Here is a 27,085-nt window from a genome sequence, read left to right as displayed (position 1 = left end):
TTTCATCAAGCATATGCACCTATTACTACAAAATATAAATCTTGTGTGTGTGTGTGTGGGTCTAAATACCACCACAATTCCACATAGTATGATGTCTCATATTCGCGTGAGCTCATGCTCATCCTCAACTCCAAGGGGTGGTGGTTGGTCAGGGGCGTAGCTAGAGGATATGGCGCCCGGGGCAGTAACTAAATTTGCGCCCCCTGACGACTGACAAACGTTTCCCTGCCTTTTGCCCATTTTGGCGCCCCCCCTTGGATGGCGCCCGGGGCATTTGCCCCCTCTTCCCCCCCTAGTTACGCCACTGTGGTTGGTGGTACAACATAGGCTGGGAGAACGTGTTCCACCCGGGCAGTGACTGATCAGTGATCAATGAAGCCTGAGTAAATACCTAAACCCTCAGCGGCTTCTCTCTACCTCCGGACGAGCAATGTTTGATGTCGCTGTTTATGGGCACAGAATAAGTATTATCATATAGAACGGCCACGCCCCGCCCCTCCCCGACTCGAATGACCTCGCCCCGCGACAGCAGATTGACGGCCGTCTGCCGGCCGCTCAGTACTGTTTTTAAACAACTTACTCACACTATGACGCATGCCGCGTGTACAGACGTGCCGTTCACACAAAGAAACGCAAGTGATTTTTGATGTATAGCGTGTCCGCCCTGTGTTATGGGTCCTATCTTGTGGAGAGCGAGTCACCGTCTGTCGTGACTGAGTCGGTTCGCCCCGCGACCCCTAGCCCGGTGATATCTGTTGAAGATAAAATTGGATACCGTTTTATTAGCCTAGTATATTTTAGATTTCATTACCTATGATCTCATTAGTCTTACACCATGGGCACCATGGCGAGTCCCGTGACAAGGGTAGGGGCAGCATCCTCTCGGTGAACACTTTAACTTCATTAAGTTGTCAAAAGGGGTTCTACGTTTTGGCTTCTGTTCCGCGTTTCTCAAATGTCCCGGACGTCATTGTAATAGAATTGAAAGACGTCCAGTTTTCCAGGTACATCTCCCCTAAGGATCTCTACAACGATCGGTAGTGCGCCCTGTTCTAATTTATAACTTATTAACCCATAATTCGTGTATTATGTCATTAGGTGATAAGGAACCTGGTAATGAAAAATCTTTAACCATGCTATATAAATGAAAACTGCTTAATGATTACGCCTATTCTTTACGGCAAGAGCCAGTCAATTAAAAACATACCTTATCTTATTCGGTTTAAAGACCAGTTTTTATCGCAGTTCTTTTTTTAATCAATGGTTCAACCGTTTTATTCCAAAAGGGCGTATAATCTCTGTATAGGTTATAAGTATAAGCTATTTTTATAATAAAGATATAAAACACGGCTTAGTGAATAATTGATGTTGTAGAAATTGTTGTATACTGATAAAATCGTAATAGCGTGTTGTTAGTGACTATTTATAGTATGTAAACATATACTTGATGGCTCTTAATATTTTTTTTTTTTTTTTACTAGTCTATTATGGTGTCCCATTGCTGGGCAAAGGCCTCCCCCCTTGTCTTCCACGACTCCCGATATAGTGCCTCCTCCGGCCAGTTGTTGAGAAAGGTGTCTAGGTCGTCCCGCCATCTCCGTCTGGGCCTGCCGGGTCCGCGCCCCTCTTCTGGCATCCATTTGGTGGCTATGCTAGCCCATCTGTCTGGATGCATGCGGCAGACGTGACCGGCCCAGTCCCATTTGAGCCTAGCAGTCTTCTCACCGACGTCAGCAATGCGGGTTTTTGCGCGCAGCGTGGTGCAGCTCTTAATAATAAAAAGTAAAATGATAAATGATTTACTCACACAATGACGCATGCCGCGTGTACAGACGTGCCGTTCACACATAGAACCGAAAGTGATCTTTGATGTATAGCGTGTTCGGGTTTAAATGTGCGAGGCAGGAAGGTTCTGGAGAAACGCACAGTTGAGGACTGCCAACCATCTAGCTAGCTCCCAATTACACAGAATTAACATTTGTGTTAAATCTAGGTGCCTTGTTTGGTTGGAGAGGTGTATTAGAAGCGCACCTGGGTGAGCTGCGAGTGAGACAAGGATGGTATTTTAATGAGCGAGACAGAGAGAAGAGGCAGTCTCTTGTGTCCGAAGCCGAGATGAATGCCCGGCGGCATACTTGTTAGTTGACGTTTTTATTATAAAATATGGCCGCAGTTATTACAAAATATGGCCCCGTCTGTGGCATGACTTTTTTAGGCTTTACATATTTTTGTTTACAATTTCTTTGTCCAATGTACATTGCGTCTCACTCTCTCAATAAGCAAAATGTGAGACGCAAATACACATTGGAACAAGTTATTGGACCAATGGAATACCATCCTTACACATGAAGGTATTAGGTATATGTGGTGACAAGACATAGGGCCAGTTGCACCAAACATACTTAACAGACTGATCAACATCACTCAATCGAATACTATTAAAATTAGTATACAAAAAAAAAAGTGGTATTTTCTATAAAAAGGGACCTTATTGTCGATGGCGCTTACGCCATTATTAACGATGCTCCGATATAGATACAATGCCGCGCGAAGCTGTGCGGCGTAAGCGCCATCGACAATAAGGTCCTTTTTCATAGAAAATGCCCCATTTAGCGAACGCTTTAACGGTGACAAACGGTTTGGTGCAACCAACCCATAGCGTGTGCTCTGGGACGATAACTCCGAAGTGGTTAAGATAAGTGTATAATGAAGGCTCGTAAAGGTCAACTGCTGGCCATCATCAACAAATACGGGACTTCATCGCGCAAAGGTCTGGCCATATAGTAAACGAAAGTTTACGCGATTAAGTTCTTAAAATTATGGGGTCCATACTAACTATGCTTCCACTTGTACAATGGGCTGTGCTCTGAAAAATTGTTTGACATGATGCCAACGGCCGCTTTCTATCACCGCACCGCTCGCCATCGGCAGGGTATTCATCCTCACACCCTAAATGGTCGCGTACTGTGCGGTTTAAGAGGAATTTCCTCCCGCGGACGCTTCGGCTGTGGAATGAGCTCCCTGCCGAGGTTTTCTCGAGGGGCTACAGTATGGGGTTCTTCTAAAAAGGAGTGTACAGGTTTTAAAAGGGTCGGCAACGCGCGTGTAATATCTCTGGTGTTGCAGGCGTCCATAGGCTACGGTAACTGCTTACCATCAGGCGGGCCGTATGCTTGATTGCCACCGACGTGGTATAAAAAAAAAACTATGGCTTTAAAAAAATGTGTTATTCTATTTCAGTATCACACGACGCCAAAGTGGTATCGCTGCCGTTCATAGACTCGATATCGCAGAAACCCAAATTTCTACCACTAGCCGTGCCCAAGGATCTGGCTCATAGGTATGTTTCACATTTGTTTAACCTTTTAACTATTAAAAACCGGCCAAGTGCGAGTCGGACTCGCGCACGAAGGGTTCCGTACCATTGCGGAAAAAAAAACAGCAAAAAAATCACGTTTGTTGTATGGGAGCCCCATTTAAATATTTATATTATTCTGCTCGGCAACAGAAATACATCATCTGTGAAAGTTTAGGGGGGGAGGAGGGGGTCAAGAAAATGTGACATGTTGTGACATGGGGGAGCGGGGAGTCACAAACTTTGTAACTTAATTAAATTATTTTATTCGCTGTACAGTTAAATAACAAGTTTCTGGAGCAATAATCGTTTAATTTTCTTTCCTAATCCGTTTTGGGTTTAATATCACTAATATTTCTTTTGTCATGAATATTTTGATAAAATATTAATAATACTTACTTAATTCCATTTGCCGCTTTCATTGAAAAAATGTGACGTCACACCAGGGGGGAGGGGTTTGCCAAATGTGACCAGGTGTGACAAGGAGGGGGGGGGGAAGGTTCAAAAAACCTCCAAATTCGTGTGACGTAATTAATGGATGAACCCTTAGGGTCATATGCGTAAAAATCATTTGAGAAAATTCATACTATAATTACCATGTATGACTGTCGTAATGTGTTTTCAATACATACACGGTGCCCACGAGGAACCCGAAAGATTTTGACCACGCATTTTTTAGGCCAAAAGAAGCAAAAAATGTTATTTGAATTTAGGTCTATTCCAAATTTTGAAATTACAGTGTTTACATGTGTATGTCTTTACTGGGTCCACTGTCCGCGCGCCAATTCCGTGCATTCGGGGATCGAGGAAGTGGGAGGGTGTGCGCCGCGCCCGTACGTACAACATGACACCACTCGGTCATGACGCCCAACATTCCTAACATTCCTCAGCCGTGCACGGAATTCGCGCGCGGACAGTACATCGTAACAAATTCTATTTTCAGAATAATCCGTTTCAACGGTGACCCGTCATCATGGTGGATCGGGCAGATACTCAAATACATATTAAAACCACGGCTGAGCATGCAGAAAGCCATCAACGAGACCATCTCTAAGATGAACTTCAACACTCCCATAGTTGGGTAAGGAAATGTGAAATTGTCAAAGTAATGGGGTTGACGAACTTAAACTATCGTGAGACATATTTCAAAATATTTAGATCAGTACGGTTTCACTCACTATAATTTTTAGTCGCTTTTCCATCCATCCATCTGCGGACTGCCCCGCGCCCCCCGCCCCCGCCCCCGCCCCATCAGCGCGCGCGCGACGAGCGCCTGAGGAAGGATTCCCGAAGAATCCGAAACATGTCGCCAAAAGCAACTAAAAATAATAGTGAGTGAAACCGTACTGATCAATAGGGTTGTTTCCACATGTTGAATTTTATAACTAAATCTAGTTAAATAGATAGAAATTTGAGCAATTTATCACAATAAATTGGTAACTTAAACTTAAATAATGGGTACCCTTCGATTCCTTACATTTTATAAAAAATACCCTTCGATTCCTTATATTTTATAAAAAAATATATTGTACAGCAACAATATACAAAAACGCAACTTGTATTGCTTTATGACAATGGGTCCCATACAGACATTTGATCCCCAAAACAAGCCTGATCGACTGATACCATTAATAAAAAAATTGTGGAATACCCTATTAATAAAATTGTGATAACTGAGATGAGTATTAGTTGCACGTGGAAAGAAATGTACAGTCAGCGATAAAAGCTCGTATCAAAAATGAAAATTTTGCTAAAATTAAATTATTTTTAAATTCCATCTCTCCGTTCCCAGAGTCCACATAAGAAGAACAGACAAAGTTGGCACTGAAGCCGCCTTCCACCACATCCACGAATACATGTCGCACGTGAAGAGATACTACGATCAGCTCGAGCTGACGCAACATGTTGGCACCAGGCGGGTCTATCTCGCCACCGACGACGCCAACGTGAGTACCCCGTAAATGTCAGCTACCGCTCCGTTGGCTGACTAATATTGGAACTATCTCGCCACTGATGATTGAGAGGTGATTCTTCCTTTCAGTCGTCTCATCATTATTGCCTTTCACGGCAGAATTTTGGGTGATAAACACAGCATCTTTTTCCACTCTGGAGTTGCACATATTAATGTTTAATTGTATGTTTATTCTGGCACACGTCGAATAGGAAATAAAAGGAATTCAATTGTATCCACTTTGTTCATATAAAGTGCGCGGTTACACTGGCAGGATCGCCATGTGGAGATACTACAAGTATTGCGTAGATACTGACTTTTGTTCAGAAAAGCGCTACCTATTTATACTGACATTATTAGCAACATGCACAAAACATAACTCCTCACAACGCCAAGATTATCAAACAAATCCAAGGGTTGCCTGAAAGAGATCTTTTTAGCGATAATCGCCTTCTGCCGGTTTCTTGCAGTTTTTACAACATGCTTTTGCCCCGTGAGTTCGTTTGTGTAGAACTAGTTTCGCGAATACGCACATACTGCTAGCGAGATCTATGATCACTTATTAAAATTATGCAGCGGCGGTAGCATGGTCGCGTTTTTCTCGCCTGTGGTTGTTAGGATGTGAGAGGCACGATAACGGGCGATAAAAACGCAACCGTGCTACCGCTGCAGGTCTAGAATGAAGATGAATAACATCTAATTAGGTGTGTGGTTAGTAAACCATTGGTAACGCAATATGCAGTAACCAGTATTGCGTTACCAATCGTATTTATGTTTTTAGAAGATAAAGTTTAGCTATCTATTTTTAGATAACAAAGAAATGATGATTGGGCCTTTATCGTCCATTCTATTGTATTACACGTCGGTCGCGAACTAAGATACTATAATAGATATTAAACCTTAATGGCCACAACCGCTGACAGTAAAAACGTGACCATCGTGGAGCTTCAAATTTTAAACATAAATGTGTTTCCGCAGGTCCTAGAAGACGCCCGAAAAAAATACCCCTCGTACGAGTTCCTCGGCGATCCGACCATCGCCAAAACTGCCGCCACACACCGCCGCTACACCCCCGTGTCGCTCACAGGGCTGCTGGTGGATCTGCACATGCTGGCCATGTGTGATTATCTCGTCTGCACCTTCAGTAGTCAGGTATACTATACTATAACTGCCGCCACACACCGCCGCTACACCCCCGTGTCGCTCACAGGGCTGCTGGTGGATCTGCACATGCTGGCCATGTGTGATTATCTCGTCTGCACCTTCAGTAGTCAGGTATACTATACTATAACTGCCGCCACACACCGCCGCTACACCCCCGTGTCGCTCACAGGGCTGCTGGTGGATCTGCACATGCTGGCCATGTGTGATTATCTCGTCTGCACCTTCAGTAGTCAGGTATACTATACTATAACTGCCGCCACACACCGCCGCTACACCCCCGTGTCGCTCACAGGGCTGCTGGTGGATCTGCACATGCTGGCCATGTGTGATTATCTCGTCTGCACCTTCAGTAGTCAGGTATACTATACTATAACTGCCGCCACACACCGCCGCTACACCCCCGTGTCGCTCACAGGGCTGCTGGTGGATCTGCACATGCTGGCCATGTGTGATTATCTCGTCTGCACCTTCAGTAGTCAGGTATACTATACTATAACTGCCGCCACACACCGCCGCTACACCCCCGTGTCGCTCACAGGGCTGCTGGTGGATCTGCACATGCTGGCCATGTGTGATTATCTCGTCTGCACCTTCAGTAGTCAGGTATACTATACTATAACTGCCGCCACACACCGCCGCTACACCCCCGTGTCGCTCACAGGGCTGCTGGTGGATCTGCACATGCTGGCCATGTGTGATTATCTCGTCTGCACCTTCAGTAGTCAGGTATACTATACTATAACTGCCGCCACACACCGCCGCTACACCCCCGTGTCGCTCACAGGGCTGCTGGTGGATCTGCACATGCTGGCCATGTGTGATTATCTGGTCTGCACCTTCAGTAGTCAGGTATACTATACTATAACTGCCGCCACACACCGCCGCTACATCCCTGTGTCGCTCACAGGGCTGCTGGTGGATCTGCACATGCTGGCCATGTGTGATTATCTCGTCTGCACCTTCAGTAGTCAGGTATACTATACTATAACTGCCGCCACACACCGCCGCTACATCCCTGTGTCGCTCACAGGGCTGCTGGTGGATCTGCACATGCTGGCCATGTGTGATTATCTCGTCTGCACCTTCAGTAGTCAGGTATACTATACTATAACTGCCGCCACACACCGCCGCTACACCCCCGTGTCGCTCACAGGGCTGCTGGTGGATCTGCACATGCTGGCCATGTGTGATTATCTCGTCTGCACCTTCAGTAGTCAGGTATACTATACTATAACTGCCGCCACACACCGCCGCTACACCCCCGTGTCGCTCACAGGGCTGCTGGTGGATCTGCACATGCTGGCCATGTGTGATTATCTCGTCTGCACCTTCAGTAGTCAGGTATACTATACTATAACTGCCGCCACACACCGCCGCTACACCCCCGTGTCGCTCACAGGGCTGCTGGTGGATCTGCACATGCTGGCCATGTGTGATTATCTCGTCTGCACCTTCAGTAGTCAGGTATACTATACTATAACTGCCGCCACACACCGCCGCTACACCCCCGTGTCGCTCACAGGGCTGCTGGTGGATCTGCACATGCTGGCCATGTGTGATTATCTCGTCTGCACCTTCAGTAGTCAGGTATACTATACTATAACTGCCGCCACACACCGCCGCTACACCCCCGTGTCGCTCACAGGGCTGCTGGTGGATCTGCACATGCTGGCCATGTGTGATTATCTCGTCTGCACCTTCATTAGTCAGGTATACTATACTATAACTGCCGCCACACACCGCCGCTACACCCCTGTGTCGCTCACAGGGCTGCTGGTGGATCTGCACATGCTGGCCATGTGTGATTATCTCGTCTGCACCTTCAGTAGTCAGGTATACTATACTATAACTGCCGCCACACACCGCCGCTACACCCCCGTGTCGCTCACAGGGCTGCTGGTGGATCTGCACATGCTGGCCATGTGTGATTATCTCGTCTGCACCTTCAGTAGTCAGGTATACTATACTATAACTGCCGCCACACACCGCCGCTACACCCCCGTGTCGCTCACAGGGCTGCTGGTGGATCTGCACATGCTGGCCATGTGTGATTATCTCGTCTGCACCTTCAGTAGTCAGGTATACTATACTATAACTGCCGCCACACACCGCCGCTACACCCCGGTGTCGCTCACAGGGCTGCTGGTGGATCTGCACATGCTGGCCATGTGTGATTATCTCGTCTGCACCTTCAGTAGTCAGGTATACTATACTATAACTGCCGCCACACACCGCCGCTACACCCCCGTGTCGCTCACAGGGCTGCTGGTGGATCTGCACATGCTGGCCATGTGTGATTATCTCGTCTGCACCTTCAGTAGTCAGGTATACTATACTATAACTGCCGCCACACACCGCCGCTACAGCCCCGTGTCGCTCACAGGGCTGCTGGTGGATCTGCACATGCTGGCCATGTGTGATTATCTCGTCTGCACCTTCAGTAGTCAGGTATACTATACTATAACTGCCGCCACACACCGCCGCTACACCCCCGTGTCGCTCACAGGGCTGCTGGTGGATCTGCACATGCTGGCCATGTGTGATTATCTCGTCTGCACCTTCAGTAGTCAGGTATACTATACTATAACTGCCGCCACACACCGCCGCTACACCCCCGTGTCGCTCACAGGGCTGCTGGTGGATCTGCACATGCTGGCCATGTGTGATTATCTCGTCTGCACCTTCAGTAGTCAGGTATACTATACTATAACTGCCGCCACACACCGCCGCTACAGCCCCGTGTCGCTCACAGGGCTGCTGGTGGATCTGCACATGCTGGCCATGTGTGATTATCTCGTCTGCACCTTCAGTAGTCAGGTATACTATACTATAACTGCCGCCACACACCGCCGCTACACCCCCGTGTCGCTCACAGGGCTGCTGGTGGATCTGCACATGCTGGCCATGTGTGATTATCTCGTCTGCACCTTCAGTAGTCAGGTATACTATACTATAACTGCCGCCACACACCGCCGCTACAGCCCCGTGTCGCTCACAGGGCTGCTGGTGGATCTGCACATGCTGGCCATGTGTGATTATCTCGTCTGCACCTTCAGTAGTCAGGTATACTATACTATAACTGCCGCCACACACCGCCGCTACACCCCCGTGTCGCTCACAGGGCTGCTGGTGGATCTGCACATGCTGGCCATGTGTGATTATCTCGTCTGCACCTTCAGTAGTCAGGTATACTATACTATAACTGCCGCCACACACCGCCGCTACACCCCCGTGTCGCTCACAGGGCTGCTGGTGGATCTGCACATGCTGGCCATGTGTGATTATCTCGTCTGCACCTTCAGTAGTCAGGTATACTATACTATAACTGCCGCCACACACCGCCGCTACACCCCCGTGTCGCTCACAGGGCTGCTGGTGGATCTGCACATGCTGGCCATGTGTGATTATCTCGTCTGCACCTTCAGTAGTCAGGTATACTATACTATAACATATAATACCCCTCATACGAGTTCCTCGCCGACCCGACCATCGCCAAAACTACCGCCACACACCGCCGCTACAAAACAAAATAAATTCACAATAACCCAATTTAAATATGTTTTCTTATGTGTTTAAAACGGGAAAGTTAATGCTAAAGGTGAAGTTGGCGGGGAAGGGAATGCTATAATTAATTTCGATGGCCTGCACTTGCAGGTGGGCCGCGTGGCGTACGAGATGATGCAAGCCAACCGTGTGGACGCGTCCAACAGCTTCTTCTCATTAGATGACATCTACTACTTCGGTGGCCAAAACGCGCACGATCGTGCCGCCATCATGCTGCATGAACCGAATAACAACCAGGAGATCGCTGTGCAGGTAGGCACAAAAATCATATCTACGTCTACGCCTCTTTGAATACAGAACTGTACTGAAATATTCATTGTACAACAATTTAGACAACTATAATATTCATTCATCTCATCTATAATAGTTATATATATTCTGTCTATATTGTTCTTCATTTGTATGCTTCTGTTTTATCTGCTTGTAATAAAAAATAAAAATAAATAAATTATGCAACACTTACTTACTTAGAACAAAAGACATCAACGCGTCTTTGAGACAAATGGCTTGAACTTAAATTTCTTGGGAATAGATTTTCAGTAAATATCTAGTTTGTTTTATTTCGGTAAAACTGCTGGATAAAGTATATACAATATTCGCCATCTATATTTTACTTTAGTCAATTTCTGTAACAAATGCAGTGAATTAGTATTTTGTACAATCGTGATGTAATAAAGAGCTTTTCAGTAGAGTACCGTGTTTAGGCAACAAAGCTTGCTGAGTTGCCTAAGTGAGGTTCGAGATAGAAAAGTTTGATTATATCACTATTGTATACAATGCTTTTTCTACGCGTCATCTAAAATAATACTTTTTTTTACTATAAAACCTAAATAATTATTGAAAATTGGTACTACAAAAATGTAAGTACAAAAGACATCAAAGCGCGACGATTGTTGCCCGTTTAGTCTTTTCTATGGGATATGATTGGTCAATTTTTTTATAGTTGACTACAGCGTATGAATATTAAAGTTGAGTTGGGAGCCCATACATGAAAAGTACGCAATTATAGTTTGGTATACGAAATCTTAATTCAACCATTACAGTCGACGAGTAGAAAAAATCCTTTTACCATCGTATTTTCACGGAAACGCGCGAACGTGTGAACGTGTGAGTCTTAGTACAAAAAGTACTGAGGTTGACTGAAGTAGTATGACAAATACGAACGTTTCCGAGAAAATACGATGGCAAAGGATTGTTCACTACATCTGCACTCATTGTTTAATTAAATGTTGTTTCAGGTCGGCGATCTAATAGGCATCGCCGGCAACCATTGGAACGGTTTCGGCCGGGGGACTAATAGGAGAACAAATTTGGTAAGATACACATACACCTGGTATAATACAGTTATCTTCAACAAATTGTTTCAATATTTCATTTATATATATCTTAATGAGGGGATTGTTAACCCCTCAACTCCCTGGGGTCTAACTTATTTCCATTTAGAATTGAAAGAAATTCATCACTACATAACATACATAAAACTAAAGTCGCTCTTGTCAGTGTCTGTCCGTCTGTCCCTATGTATGCTTAGATTTTTAAAACTACGCAACGGATTTAAATCTAAGTTATGCAAAAAAATGGCTACAGAATGTTGTAGTAAATGGTTATTCCGCAACCTTTTAATTTTGTAGTTATTTCGAAAACGATGTATTTTCGAAAGTTTGTGATTTTCGTAAAAATGAGAGCATATATCACCACAAAAGTGTAGCTTATTTTAGGGACCATTGTGGGGGATTATTGCTTTTATTTAACTTGCCCCGTTAGGTTAGTGTGGTTTAAATCTTGGAAGCTAAAGACTCACTTCCAGATTTCCGATTGAGCTGACATCTTTCATACATATGTAAATCGGATGACAATGCAATATTATAATTATGGAGCTGATTTGACGATGATGTCAGGAGGTGGCCATAGGAATTCTGTGATAAAACAACGCAAACTAATTGTGTTTGGGGTTGGTAGAATTTTCTCGATGAATATTAGTTGTCTATGAAAAGCAGTCAGCAATAAAAGCTTGTAGCAAATACTTATTTTTTATGTTTAGTTCAATTAGGGTTTGAAACTCGTAAAAATTAAACTAAATTATATATTTTTTGAATGTTTCAGAACGGGCTGATCCCCTGGTACAAGACGGCGGAGCACCTCGTGCTGTACCCCTTCCCCGAGTACCGGCACGTGCCGCTGTACGACACCAGGCAGGGGGAGGGGGACTTATAGGCCCCGCCGTATATAATACCACAATCTATCTAAATGTTCTTACACACCTTTTCTATGGATTTTATTTTGTTATTTCTACTCAGAAACGGACTCTTTCGATCCTTAAAATAAAATAAAAATCGGTCAAGTGCGAGTCGGACTCGCGCACCGAGGGTTCCGTACTTTTGTTTTAATGTTTATTTGGGCACAAACGGTACATGTTTCTTATAACTAATACTTTACTTTTTAGTATTTGTTGTTATAGCGGCAACAGAAATACATCATCTGTGAGAATTTCAACTGTAGCTACCACGGTTCATGAGATACAGCCTGGTGACAGGCAGACGAACAGCGGAGTCTTATAGGGTCCCGTTTTTACCCTTTGGGTACGGAACCCTAAAAAGTTACCCTGTGTCATAGTTAGTATGGTGGAAGCGGATTGGACGATATAACAAATATATGGATGTCATTTTTCTCATATAAAAATTAAAGAGCTCGTAACTGAATATAAATAATAAAAATGGGTGTGTATACATTTTTTTAATCCTATCCGCAAATAAATCGCAAATTTTCTCACCAAAAAATTCCAAGTGAATAATTTAATTTGGGCGAATCAAATGGTACATAGCGTTTTGCATATGAATCTTTAAAGTAAAATAATGCGAAATATGCATTTGAAGAATGTTCTGCGATAAAATTATTGGGACACGAAATTCGGAGAAAGTAAGGCCTGAGCCCAGCAGTGGGACCTAGAGGCCAGTGATAGCGAGTTCGGAGTTGAATTGAAGGTCCTTAAGGGTCCCCGGCAAGCTCGGTTCTCCATACAAACGTAGTTCCGCTCTCATTTTACAACGACTAGCTAGATTGCTCTGAAACTTTGTACTTACAATAGGATAAGTTATATCTATGTCTGTAATTAGTTTATGTAGCTTCAGATACCATAGTTAGAAAAATACGGCGAATTTAAGTTTTTCATACAAAACTTGTTTTTGCTCTATTTCGTTTGTTTTATAAACTGGAGCTATATAAAGTATTTACAGGCATAGATATACGTCATGTCATTGTATGTGCAAAGTTTCATTACAATCCAACACGTAGTTTTAAAATGAGAACGAAACTCGGTATGTATGGGAAAGTGAAATTGGCCGAGCTTGCCGGGGACTCGCTAAAGAACTTTTATGGGCTTAATTTTTTTTAATTAATTGACATGTGTCTATTGTCAAATAAATATGTCAAATATGGCCCATAGTCGCCAGGAAGAGGCTTATATTCGCGCAAGTAGTCAATGCTACGTGGAAATGCTTGGTGCAGGAACAAAAAGCGATGATCACGCTCGGTGTGGCAAAAATGTTAACTTTAGTGGGGTCAAATTTAATCTAACATAAGCAAGCGTTAGAAACAATATGCTAAAACATTTAAAATGGGTAACTCCTTATTTAGGTCGAATATTTACGAAATATTTGCGACCATGGCACTTTAAATATGTTTGATTCTCACGGGAGTTTTATAGGCGCGCATGAGCTATAGGGGGCAGCACATGAGCCGTCAGATTGGCGCCGCGAGTCGTAAATGTGAAGTTCATGCTTCCGATGTAGCCCACAAGATGGCAGAACCTACTATGTACAAGAACGGTAGATTCGCACTTACTTTGGCAATGTACATGTTTACAATTCCGATTCGAGCCACAAGATGGCAGACTCCAACGCGCACGATCATAGTTAAAATTCTTGGAACTTATGTTCTTATGTGGCTTGTTCCAAAGTTACCCCATTACCAGGCGTGGCTCATTACGCGATTTCATCGCGTCGCTACAAGTACATGCGGCCCACACCAATTTTGGTGTCTAGCCATAGTAGTTGCCGCGCACCGCTACGGAACGGACGCCTGCTGGCGCTTGCGCCACCTAGCGGTCATATCTGTCGTAATAGACGCGTTTTTTTAGAGTGGACCTTCTGTACCTAGTACTATTTATTTATTCTGTGCCCAATACAAGATCTGCTCTTGCAATATTTACCGTAGGCCTAGAAAAGACCCCAAAAGTGATACACTAGGAATTCCATAGAATTTATCTGCTTAACATAGTTTGCCTTTGTATATATTTTAAGCATTTTAAAACTATTTAGATCAGTACGGTTTTTACTCACTATTATTTTTAGTCGCTTTTGGCGACATGTTTCGGATTCTTTGCACACGATTTCTTTGTTTTGTTTTGTTTTTTTTTGTGCACGACGTACAACCGCCGCCGACACTCGTGCCTGAGGAAGGATTCCCAAAGAATCCGAAACATGTCGCCAAAAGCGACTAAAAATAATAGTGAGTAAAAACCGTACTGATCTAAATATTTTGAAATATGTCTCATCATTTCTGTTCGATACAAAGTTTTTTTTTTTTAACTGGTTAAGTATCAAACTAATATGTGACCAAAATTATGAGTGGATATAAAACTATGTCGACCTTAAAAATGTTACGATATTTTTAGCGTTACTTTGGTGATAAGCTGATAAGTGTGTAAGCTGGGGTATTTGACTGTATTTAAATGTTTTTTTACACCAAGAAGAAGACAGTTATTTTTAGACACTATTTCTATTTTAAAACCCGCCTAAAACTTTAAAGAGTAGGTAATTTGATTGTGACGTCACATGCTAGTGTTTCATATAAATTCCATAATAGCAAAGATAGATATAACTCCGTAATAGATGGATACAGTCTAAGGAAAAAACGTACCTCGAAAATCAAGAAAATTTGATTCTCGTTCAGAGGGCGCTACTAGTTTTGGCCTACAGTCGTATAGATGGCGTTGACGGTTTCGTTTGTTATTTAACAATTTTAACGCATATCTGTGAAAGAACATGGGTCAAAATCATCAAAATAATTAATGCAAATAAAAAAAAACATTTATCTATATTTAAATACATTTTATCGTATTTTTACAAATCTTCAATTTTAGTTTTAAAGTGTGTCGACAGATGGCAGTGAATTTACTGGGGTTACAAAATTTACTATGACAGTACCGCTCTAGTATAAGTTACTCTATGATAATAGCAAAATCGTTTTGACAGTTCGAAAAAATTAACTAATTTGACTAATAGTGAAATATTACGATACAAGTGCGATGCGAAAAATAGGAAATTCGCAACTATTGGTAAATCGATACGAGTTGCGAATTACGTATTCGCACATGTGTCGTACAACGTACATATGGCCCTTTAAACTTTCGACATAGTTACGTAATGTGCTAATTATCGCACTAGTGCGGTAAAGTAGCACCATATGTGGGTGTAAAATATTGAAATATGAATGAGATATAGAAACAGTGTAGTAATGATTCTTAACGCAATTTGGACGTAAAGCCTGACCAGGAATATATGATCATTGTCAAGAGGGCGCTATTATTCTCATTTATATGGCAACAGTTCAGTATAGTCTGAACAATGTGGATTGGCAACTCGTTTGACTTACATCTACTTTTATTTGCCGTAATCAAAATCAGAACCCATTTATTTGGTGTCTACACTTTTTTTTTAGAGTCGGTACTTCTTTTTTGCCGTATAAAATTCATGTATTTTCTTACTTATCACACATAAGTCAAAATCGTCTAATTGCATCTTCTTTTTTATTTTTGGTTTGCATAAAACCTCAGGAGGTACAACCTTCTCTTGTAATCCGCGTAATCGATGCCTCCGATTTACCTAGAAATGTATATAAATTTACATATATGTATTTAATTTAGTCGTAACATACCAGATGGTGTGACTACTATTAGCCACACCATCAGCTCAGCTCAGCTCTATAGTTGAAAAAATATTTCGTCTATCATGTTACTCCATTCTGGGAAGAGGCCTACATCCAAGTTTGGATCACCAAAAGGCCACCATGATGATGATGATGCCGATGATGGTCATGTCATGTCATGTCATGTTATATATTCCGTAAACTTACATAGGTTCTGCTACATTGTCAATTAACAAGATTGATCGTTTCCAAAGCCCATAGTAAATATTTTTCAAACTCACTCATTTTTGTTACTGTGTTTCCTCGCTTGTATAACATAATACTACATAACCAAGTCGTATTAACCAGACTATAATGACATTTTGATTTGTTTACCTGTCAGCTCTGATGTTAATTTGGAAATGTTTCGTAGCGAAATAGTTTAATTTCCCGAACTGCTCTTTTCCAGCATTATTTCTTTTACATTATTAACAATGTTCCGCTCCTGACTATGTATAGTTTTGGTCATTTTTGTTATTTATTATTTAATATTCAACACTTAAGCATTATTCAAGTCAAAGAGGATATAATAAGATAGAGCGGTACTGTCATAGTAAATTTTGTAACCACTGTAAATTCACTGCCATCTATCGACATACTTTAAAACTAAAAATGAAGATTTATAAAAATACTTTAAAATGTATTTAAATATGGATAAATGATTTTTTTATTTGCATTATTCATTTTTATATGATTTTGACCCATGTTCTTTCACTGATATGCGTTAAAATTATAAATAACAAACGAAACCGTCAACGCCCTCTATACGAGCGAAGGCCAAAACTAGTGGCGCCATCTGGTTGAGAATCAAATTTGCGTGATTTTCGAGGCACGTTTTTTCCTTAGACTGTATCCATCTATTACGGAGTTATATGATATGATATATCTATCTTTGTTCAAGTAAACCGCCACAATGACACTGACAACAGTGACAACCTATCATTAAAATTATTGCCAGTGTAAGAAATTAGTTCCAATGAAATTCCGCAACATGGCGCATGATCATATATTTCTGGTCAGGCTTTAAGACTGTTTGGTAGCTAGCGCCATCTAGTTTTCATTATAAGAAACTTCAAAATTTCATATTTTTGGTCCAGTATTATTCGATTTGATTAAGACTGTAGTAAAAAGAGAAATATGATTGTATTAAACTTTTCTCTTTTTATTTCTAATAGGGAGTAATACTGCAATGTTTTGCCACCAGAGGCAGCACCAGCACAAATCGTGAACCATAAAGTAACTTATACGCCTTAAACAGTTTTTTGACAAGTTTTCACAGATTGTTTGTTACGAATAAATATGACATTGAAGCATCAAGGCGGTTTGTTTACTGTTTGTGCTAGTGGCGCCCCCTACGCAGAATTTTGCGTAATATTCCCTATTTACTATAATGAACTTGTTCTTCGTTATTAAATGTGAGAAAACCCCAGATTGTATACATGTTCAAGTTTTAGTATTTTTCACTAAATATAATGTTGAAAAAGTGAGTGTAATACTATGTATATGTTGCATATTGTACAATTGTATTGTATTAACTAATGAAGTAAGGTATTGTGAATCTTAGTTATAGCAAAGAGAATTAAGTAGACATAGAGTGCTCACTCCATACATCAGTTTTGTTACCAAAAGACTATTATTTTCGTAGTCGACATCTAGCGTCAAGTAGCGGAAATATCAGTACTGCTACTCGACACTAGATGTCACGAGTGTCGCGACTGACGAAAAGTGTATAGCTCAACAATATACAACTAATATTATAAGCAGAAGGAGTTAAAAATAGAGTTCCGGTTAATCCTGTTGTAATATTAGCTGAAAATCGTTGAGCATTACACTTTCCGTTCGTCGCGACATCTACTGTCGAGTAGCAGTACTTATAATTCCGCTACTTGTCGACTACAAAAATAAAAGTCGTTTTGGTAACAAAACTGATGTATGGAGTGAGCACTCTATGTCTACTTCTCTTTACCAGTGACAGAGGAGACGCCACAATGTAAAACTTGGCCACAAAGTGTGAATGGACTATTATGTTGGCCGAATGCTATTAAAGGGGCCCACTGACTATCAGTCCGCTGGACGATATCGGCCTGTCAGTTATAACAAAAATTTGACAGTTCCGAACAACTGACAGGCCGATATCGTCCGGCGGACTGATAGTCAGTGGGCCCCTTTACAAATGTGGTGCATGTTTTTCCATCGTATTTTCTTGGAAACGTTCGTGATTGTCATGCTATTTCAGTCAGTCTTAGTACAAAAAGTACTGAGGTTGACTGAATTAGCATGACAAATACGAACGTTTTCGAAAAATACTACGCATTACATAGGTATATGAGATATTGAGATTACTCTTCTATCGATCTGATATGATCTGAAAAAAGTGAAATTATGTATGGGCTCAAATTTATTTACAAATTGAGGTATGTTGTATAAGTTATATTTCTCAAAAATTAATTTAAGTTACAGTACCGGCCAATAATATATCACCTCCATGTTTTTACGGTATAACTTTTTTTTATATATTTGTGAGTGACTTCCACCTCACTGCTTTAGGTAGTCTAGTAGTATTCTTTTGTACGGGCGATGAGAAAAATTGGTCTCATGTAATGGTTTTTTCATAGAGGTCTTTTTTAATGTATTGTTACCTTCATTTTTTTACTAAAGGTTTTTTTGTAAGTATCCTATTGTAATTCACAGTATTTCATTGCAATATTCATCATATCATCTTCCTCGCGTTGTCCCGGCATTTTGCCACGGCTCCATGGGAGCCTGGGGTCCGCTTGGCAACTAATCCCAAGAATTGGCGTAGGCACTAGTTTTTACGAAAGCGACTGCCATCTGACCGTCTAACCCAGAGGGGAAACTAGGCCTTGTCGGGATTAGTCCGGTTTCCTCACGATGTTTTCCTTCACCGAAAAGCGACTGGTAAATATCAAATGATATTCATCATATATTTGTATAAAATTACTAGTAAAATATGCAATCTACAAATAACCTATATTGTTTACTCTATACAAGCTCATATAAAAACACTCAAAGGTGATATATTATTGGCCGGTACTGTATATGTTGATTTTTATTTTTAAGTATATATTTCCTTCGTGTAAATTGGTGCTTTTCGGTGTATCTATAAAGTCTGTAAAACCAATAATTATATTCTGGACACCGTATCCCCTAAAATTCCTGCACTTTTTCAGAAATCTCTAAGTCCCAAGCGTTTTTGACTCTCCATACCTTTTGTATGAAATAGCCTGTGAGAGATAGTTTTTATTACATATCTGGGATATAGAAAATCTTACTTTATAGTGCCACTACATCAGTTACCGATTAACTATTTATCTGCAAATATCTTCAACATCAATTATCATGTGGATATTATTATTTTTCTGTTCTCCGTGCGGAAAGCGTCAACTTTCGGCCCGCTGCGCTAAACGAAGTTGCCGCTTTCCGGCTCCGAAGGACAGAAAAATAGTATACACACCTCGGTTAGTAAATCAGAATGCCTCAGATCACAAATGTGACCTGAGACATTTCCTAGTTTACTAACCTAGGTGGTGTACCTAATATAATATATATGTAATATATAATATGTTAAACTGTACGTAAGTTATTTATCTATTAATATGTACAAGAATGTAAATAGGGGATATTACTGCAATGTTCTGCCACCAGAGTGCAGCACTAGCCTTTTTAGTAAACCATAGAGTAACTTATACATACTGTACCTTTAACAGGTTTTTGACAAGTTTTCGATGACATTGATGCATCAAGGCGGTTTGTTTACAGAGGACCGGGAAACGCGAATCCGAAATTTCGCTATCTGCCTCTTTATCGCTCGAATATGCAAGAGTGACAGAGATGTTACATAACGAAATTTCGATTTTCTTGTTTCGCGATAGACCCTCAGATTGTGGTAATGGCGCCACCTACGCAGAGATTCGCGTAATATTCCCTATTCCAATGCTCTTAATGTAAACGATTTTAATGAATTATATGTTCAGAGCTTGTAAAAGTTTTGAAGTGGTGTAACATGGACCTAAATTGTGTGTATATAGTTCTAGTGTACATAAGACAGAAAGAAAGTAATATAAATAAAAAAAAAAAAATTACTTGCCTAGTTTTTATTGAATAACATACAACTTTTCTTTTCCTAAAAGTAGTAATTAATTACGTGTATTGTGAATAATCCTTTCATAATACTCTTAAAGGGGCCCACCCGTTACCAGTCCGCCGGACGATATCGATGCCCCCTCACAAATACCTTACATACTTATGCTTTTTATGGGCATATAAAAACCTACCTACCCATTTCCCATAATTTGTATGATAATAAACATCTTAGAAAATGTATACAAATCGAATGTGCTCAGGAAAGACGTTGGTTTGAACGTTTTATACTCAAAAATATGGCTAAGGTTTGAAAAATATCCTGTATACGCGCAAAGTGATAACTCATAGACATAGTATATACAAGTAGTTATAGACGCGCCACCGAGCGACCGAGAAAGAATACCTATTCATATAACATTTGGGCAGCATAGGATTTTTTCTCTTTCACTCTTATAAATTTCGGTATTTCGCCATCGCCTCCTTCTATGATGCCATCCGGTCGGTGATAAAGACAAAGCATGGCACTATTTTCTCTTTCCTCTTAATAGGAATCGCAATAAGACTATCTTTCTCTATCAAAGAATGTCAGGCCCTTGTGCTAACTCGTTCATCCGTGTGGTAGCGTGCGGATCACATCAATGGGGTTGGCAACTGTCAAAGGTTTGAATAGATGGCGCCATCATAGACAATCATCATCATCATCATGACAACAGGACAACAGGAGTGCTGTTGGGCTAAGTTAGTTATTTAAGTAGTAGTTTTAGTTTAATTTAAGTTATTGTAATAATATGCATATATATGTTAGTCTGTACTGTAAGGTAGCCGTAATATGGGCCTTGTTGCCTGATTAAAATTATTAAATAAAAATAGCCCCTTTTTCTATGAGATTTGGCTTAAAGGGCTGGCATCCAGGGCTATAAAAAAACAAAAACACCACACCACCACCATCTACAAATGTACTGCAATAAATCATTCTTATTCTTAAAATTTGACACAATTCTAGGGATTGACAGGGCAAGCTATAGACCTGTACCAATAACTTCTGAGGTTATAAGAATATTAATGTTGCTTATTTTTTATATATAGTTTCCAGACCATATACTAAACCTAAAAATAATATTTTGTGTCATCCTAGGTATTTGCTTAGGTAGAAATTTAGGTATTTCTTTTTTCAATCAGCATTCTGTAAAAAAAATATTCGAGACGAAATTCTTTGTTTCCCTGTAAAGGCAAAGTGGCTTCCGACGTACACACGCATTTTGTGTCATTTTCATCCACGGGTATAATGGCATTTAATAAATACCTAATATTGATCCTAAAACGCCTAAAAAAATATTAGAGTCGGTAAGTGAAGTGTTGTACTTTACAGAACATTGTTATATGTTATTCAAACAAATCTGTCAAATTCATCCACCGCTTTTATTTAAAAAAAAATTTTTTCTAATTAACACCCTGTATCTGCCACAAAAAAAAATTCATATTATTAAGTTTACGTCTACAATATTATAATACCACATTGAGACATCATTCATAATTTGGGTCATTTTGATCCACGGTTTTTTTACTATCTGGCAAAATAAAACTCAATTGAGCAAGAAGGGCGTGCGCGGGGAAGGGTACCTACGCGGGTGGGGTGCTTATTATACTTGCCGCAATATCAGCTGGCGACTGAGATCTTAATACTATCTCCTTTACCCTTGTTAAGACCAACCAAGAGATGGCATTATGAGCTGTCTCGCCACTTAGTTTTGCGATACAGTGTATTTATTTCATTCGGAGGCATAATTACATTGTCTTATCAATCTTACCGTAGTAGGTATATAAATATAATTAAAAATAAACTGTAGGCTGCACTCCTCATACTGACCAACATTTGTGACGTTCCTAATCAAAAGGTACCACTTTCTCAGACAGGTTATTTGTATAAAGATATAATCAAATTTCGTCTTTATGGTAAACGACAAAGTGGTACCTACCTTTTGATTGAGAATGTCACAACAGCGACTTAAAAATTACTTTTGTTTCGATTTTTAGTAGACTTTTTAAGTTTATTTTAAGACGCAATTTATTGTGATTTTTGTTATGTTTAAGCGTGGCAAGCAACATTAATTACATTGATGATGATGTTCATTAAATACAATATTTTTTCATACTATACTGAACTGTCACCCTATACATGAGAATGAACAGCGCCCTCTTGACAATGATCATATATTACTGGTCAGGCTTTAATATGTGTCATAATTTAGTAAAGTCCCCTTTGTGGATTCTAAGTTTCCGAGTTACAGCAGTTTAGTGAAAGCGTTTTTTTTTAATATAAATTAAGAGTTGAATAAAGAGGAAAGAAAATTTGATTATTTTTGCGCTACGACGCACGGTTTAGGAGATACAGCCCTATAAAGTTTTTTTTATTGTTTTTTTCTTTTTTACATTGTGTTTTTTGTATATTACTTTGGGGTTTCATAAAGGGGAACGAAAATTTAATTATTTTTGCGCTACGACGCATGGTTTAGGAGATCAAGCCCTATAAAAAAAAAACTTTTTTTTTGCGTTTTTTTTTGTATAAATTAATGGTTACATAAAGGGGACCGAAAAGTTGATTATTTTTGCGCTACGACGCACGGTTTAGGAGATACAGCCCTATATAGATTTTTTTCTTTTTCTTTTTTACGTTTCTAAATCTTAATTAAGGGCTTCTTAAGGGGAACGAAAATTTGATTATTTTTCGCTACCATGCACGGTTTAGGAGATACATCCCTAAAGTTTTTTTTGTTGTTTTTTTTTTGTTTTTTTTTTGTCATTGCGTTTTTTGTTATTACATTGGGGTTTCATAAAAGGGAACGAAAATTTTATTATTTTTGCGCTACGACGCACGGTTTAGGAGATACAGCCCTAAAATGATTTTTTTCTCTTTTTCTTTTTTGCGTTTTTAAATCTTAATTAGGGGCTTCTTAAAGGGGAACGGATATTGATTATTTTTGCGCTACGATGCACGGTTTAGGAGATACAGCCCTATAAAGTTTTTCTGTTATTATTTTTTTCTTTCTTGTGTTTTTGTATATTATTTTGGCGCTTCATAAAGGGGACCGAAAATTTTATTATTTTTGCGCTACGACGCATGGTTTAGGAGATACAGCCCTATAAAGATTTATTTTTTAAATTTTGCGTTTTTTTAAATATAAATTATGGGTTGCATAAAGGGGAACGAAAATTTTATTGTTTTTGCGGTACCACGCACGGTTTAGGAGATACAGCTCTATAAAGTTTTTTTTTCTGGTTTTTTTTTTGTTTTTTTTTTTAAGTATTAATTACGGGTTTCTTAAAGGGGTTTTTTAAATTATTTTTGCGCTACGACGCATGGTTTAAGAGATACAGCCCTATAATGATTTTTTTTTAAATTTTGCGTTTTTTTTTAAATATAAATTATGGGTTGCATAAAGGGGAACGAAAATTTTATTATTTTTGCGCTACGACGCATGGTTTAGGAGATACAGCCCTATAAAGATTTTTTTATTGTTTTTTTTTTTTTTTTCTTTTTTACATTGTGTTTTTTGTATATTACTTTGGGGTTTCATAAAGGGGAACGAAAATTTTATTATTTTTGCGCTACGACACATGGTTTAGGAGATACAGCCCTATAAAGATTTTTTTTTTAAATTTTGCGTTTTTTTAAATATAAATTATGGGTTACATAAAGGGGAACGAAAATTTTATTGTTTTTGCGGTACCACGCACGGTTTAGGAGATACAGCTCTATAAAGTTTTTTTTCCTGGTTTTTTTTTGTTTTTTTTTTTAAGTATTAATTACGGGTTTCTTAAAGGGGTTTTTTAAATTATTTTTGCGCTACGACGCAAGGTTTAAGAGATACAGCCCTATAATGTTTTTTTTTTTAATTTTGCGTTTTTTTTTTTAATATAAATTATGGGTTGCATAAAGGGGAACGAAAATTTTATTGTTTTTGCGGTACCACGCACGGTTTAGGAGATACAGCTCTATAAAGTTTTTTTCCTGGTTTTTTTTTTTTTTTTTTTTAAGTATTAATTACGGGTTTCTTAAAGGGGTTTTTTAAATTATTTTTGCGCTACGACGCATGGTTTAAGAGATACAGCACTATAATGTTTTTTTTTTTAATTTTGCGTTTTTTTTTTAAATATAAATTATGGGTTGCATAAAGGGGAACGAAAATTTTATTATTTTTGCGCTACGACGCATGGTTTAGGAGATACAGCCCTATAAAGATTTTTTTTTAAATTTTGCGGTTTTTTTTTTAAATATAAATTATGGGTTGCATAAAGGGGAACGAAAATTTTATTGTTTTTGCGGTACCACGCACGGTTTAGGAGATACAGCTCTATAAAGTTGTTTTTCCTGTTTTTTTTTGTTTTTTTTTTAAAGTATTAATTACGGGTTTCTTAGGGTTTTTTTTTTTTAATTATTTTTGCGCTACGACGCATGGTTTAAGAGATACAGCCCTATAATGATTTTTTTTTTAAATTTAGCGTTTTTTTTTTTAATATAAATTATGGGTTGCATAAAGGGGAACGAAAATTTTATTATTTTTGCGCCAACACGCACGGTTTAGGAGATATTATATCTATATATATAGCTATAATAGCTCTATAAAGTTTTTTTTCCTGGTTTTTTTTAAGTTTTAATTAAGGGTTTCTTAAAGGGGAAAGAAAATTTGATTATTTTTGTGCTACGATGCACGGTTTAGGAGATGCAGCCCTATAAAGATTTTTTTTGTTGTTTTTTTTTCATTGTGTTTTTTGTATATTATTTTGGGGTTCCACAAAGGGGAACGAAATTTTGATTATTTTTGCGCTACGACGGTTTAGGAGATACAGCCCTATAAAGATTTATTTTTTAAATTTTGCGTTTTTTTAAATATAAATTATGGGTTGCATAAAGGGGAACGAAAATTTTATTGTTTTTGCGGTACCACGCACGGTTTAGGAGATACAGCTCTATAAAGTTTTTTTTTCTGTTTTTTTTTTGTTTTTTTTTTTAAGTATTAATTACGGGTTTCTTAAAGGGGTTTTTTAAATTATTTTTGCGCTACGACGCATGGTTTAAGAGATACAGCCCTATAATGATTTTTTTTTTTAATTTTGCGTTTTTTTTAAATATAAATTATGGGTTGCATAAAGGGGAACGAAAATTTTATTTTTTTTGCGCTACGACGCATGGTTTAGGAGATACAGCCCTATAAAGATTTTTTTATTGTTTTTTTTTCTTTTTTTCTTTTTTACATTGTGTTTTTTGTATATTACTTTGGGGTTTCATAAAGGGGAACGAAAATTTTATTATTTTTGCGCTACGACACATGGTTTAGGAGATCCCTATAAAGATTTTTTTTTTAATTTTGCGTTTTTTTAAATATAAATTATGGGTTACATAAAGGGGAACGAAAATTTTATTGTTTTTGCGGTACCACGCACGGTTTAGGAGATACAGCTCTATAAAGTTTTTTTTCCTGGTTTTTTTTTGTTTTTTTTTTAAGTATTAATTACGGGTTTCTTAAAGGGGTTTTTTAAATTATTTTTGCGCTACGACGCAAGGTTTAAGAGATACAGCCCTATAATGTTTTTTTTTTTAATTTTGCGTTTTTTTTTTAAATATAAATTATGGGTTGCATAAAGGGGAACGAAAATTTTATTGTTTTTGCGGTACCACGCACGGTTTAGGAGATACAGCTCTATAAAGTTTTTTTTCCTGGTTTTTTTTTGTTTTTTTTTTTTTAAGTATTAATTACGGGTTTCTTAAAGGGGTTTTTTTTTAATTATGTTTGCGCTACGACGCATGGTTTAAGAGATACAGCCCTATAATGATTTTTTTTTTAAATTTTGCGTTTTTTTTTTAATATAAATTATGGGTTGCATAAAGGGGAACGAAAATTTTATTATTTTTGCGCCACCACGCACGGTTTAGGAGATATTATATCTATATATATAGCTATAATAGCTCTATAAAGTTTTTTTTCCTGGTTTTTTTTTAAGTTGTAATTAAGGGTTTCTTAAAGGGGAACGAAAATTTGATTATTTTTGTGCTACGATGCACGGTTTAGGAGATGCAGCCCTATAAAGATTTTTTTTGTTGTTTTTTTTTCATTGTGTTTTTTGTATATTATTTTGGGGTTCCACAAAGGGGAACGAAATTTTGATTATTTTTGCGCTACGACGGTTTAGGAGATACAGCCCTATAAAGTTTTTTGTTTTTTTTTTTCATTGTGTGTTTTGTATATTACTTTGGGGTTCCGTAAAGGGGAACGAAAATTTTATTATTTTTGCGCTACGACGCACGGTTTAGGAGATACAGCCCTAAAATGATTTTTTTTCCACTTTTTCTTTTTTGCGTTTTTCAATCTTAATTAGGGGTTTCTTAAAGGGATTTTTTTAATTATTTTTGCGCTACGATGCACGGTGTAGGAGATAGAGCCCTATAAAGTTTTTTTGTTATTTTTTTTCTTTTTTTTCATTGTGTTTTTAGTATATTACTTTGGGGCTTCATAAAGGGGAACGAAATTTTTATTATTTTTGCGCCACCACGCACGGTTTAGGAGATATTATATCTATATATATAGCTATAATAGCTCTATAAAGTTTCTTTTCCTGTTTTTTTTTAAAGTTTTAATTAAGGGTTTCTTAAGGGGAACGAAAATTTGATTATTTTTGTGCTACGATGCACGGTTTAGGAGATGCAGCCCTATAAAGATTTTTTCCTCTTTTTTTTCTTTTTTGCGTTTTTAAATCTTAATTAGGGGCTTCTTAAAGGGGAGCGAAAATTTGATTATTTTTGCGCTACGATGCACGATATAGGAGATACAGCTAATACAGCCCTATAAAGATTTTGTTTCTTTTTTTTTCATTGTATTTTTCATGTATTACTTTTGGGTTACATAAAGGGGAACGAAAATTTTATTATTTTTGCGCTACGACGCATGGTTTAGGAGATACAGTCCTATATATTTTTTTACAATGCA

At 38.9% G+C, this 27,085-nt stretch overlaps 1 protein-coding gene across 1 annotated transcript in view; it reads left to right on the top strand.

The window, feature by feature from the left end:
* Nucleotides 1–12,417, top strand: part of LOC134747669 (alpha-(1,6)-fucosyltransferase) — a 37,768-nt gene extending 25,351 nt beyond the window's left edge. The window contains exons 7-13 of the mRNA XM_063682278.1: nucleotides 3,241–3,340; nucleotides 4,299–4,436; nucleotides 5,148–5,301; nucleotides 6,285–6,458; nucleotides 10,125–10,286; nucleotides 11,273–11,347; nucleotides 12,138–12,417. Of these exons, the coding sequence (XP_063538348.1) occupies nucleotides 3,241–3,340; nucleotides 4,299–4,436; nucleotides 5,148–5,301; nucleotides 6,285–6,458; nucleotides 10,125–10,286; nucleotides 11,273–11,347; nucleotides 12,138–12,248 (914 nt within the window). The 3' untranslated portion in view covers nucleotides 12,249–12,417. The remainder of the gene's footprint in view (nucleotides 1–3,240; nucleotides 3,341–4,298; nucleotides 4,437–5,147; nucleotides 5,302–6,284; nucleotides 6,459–10,124; nucleotides 10,287–11,272; nucleotides 11,348–12,137) is intronic.
* The last annotated feature ends 14,668 nt before the right edge of the window (nucleotides 12,418–27,085 follow it).

Source organism: Cydia strobilella, chromosome 15 (genome assembly GCF_947568885.1).
Source record: "Cydia strobilella chromosome 15, ilCydStro3.1, whole genome shotgun sequence".
In the NCBI taxonomy this organism is placed as follows: domain Eukaryota; kingdom Metazoa; phylum Arthropoda; class Insecta; order Lepidoptera; family Tortricidae; genus Cydia; species Cydia strobilella.
This window is presented reverse-complemented; position numbering and strand designations above follow the sequence as displayed.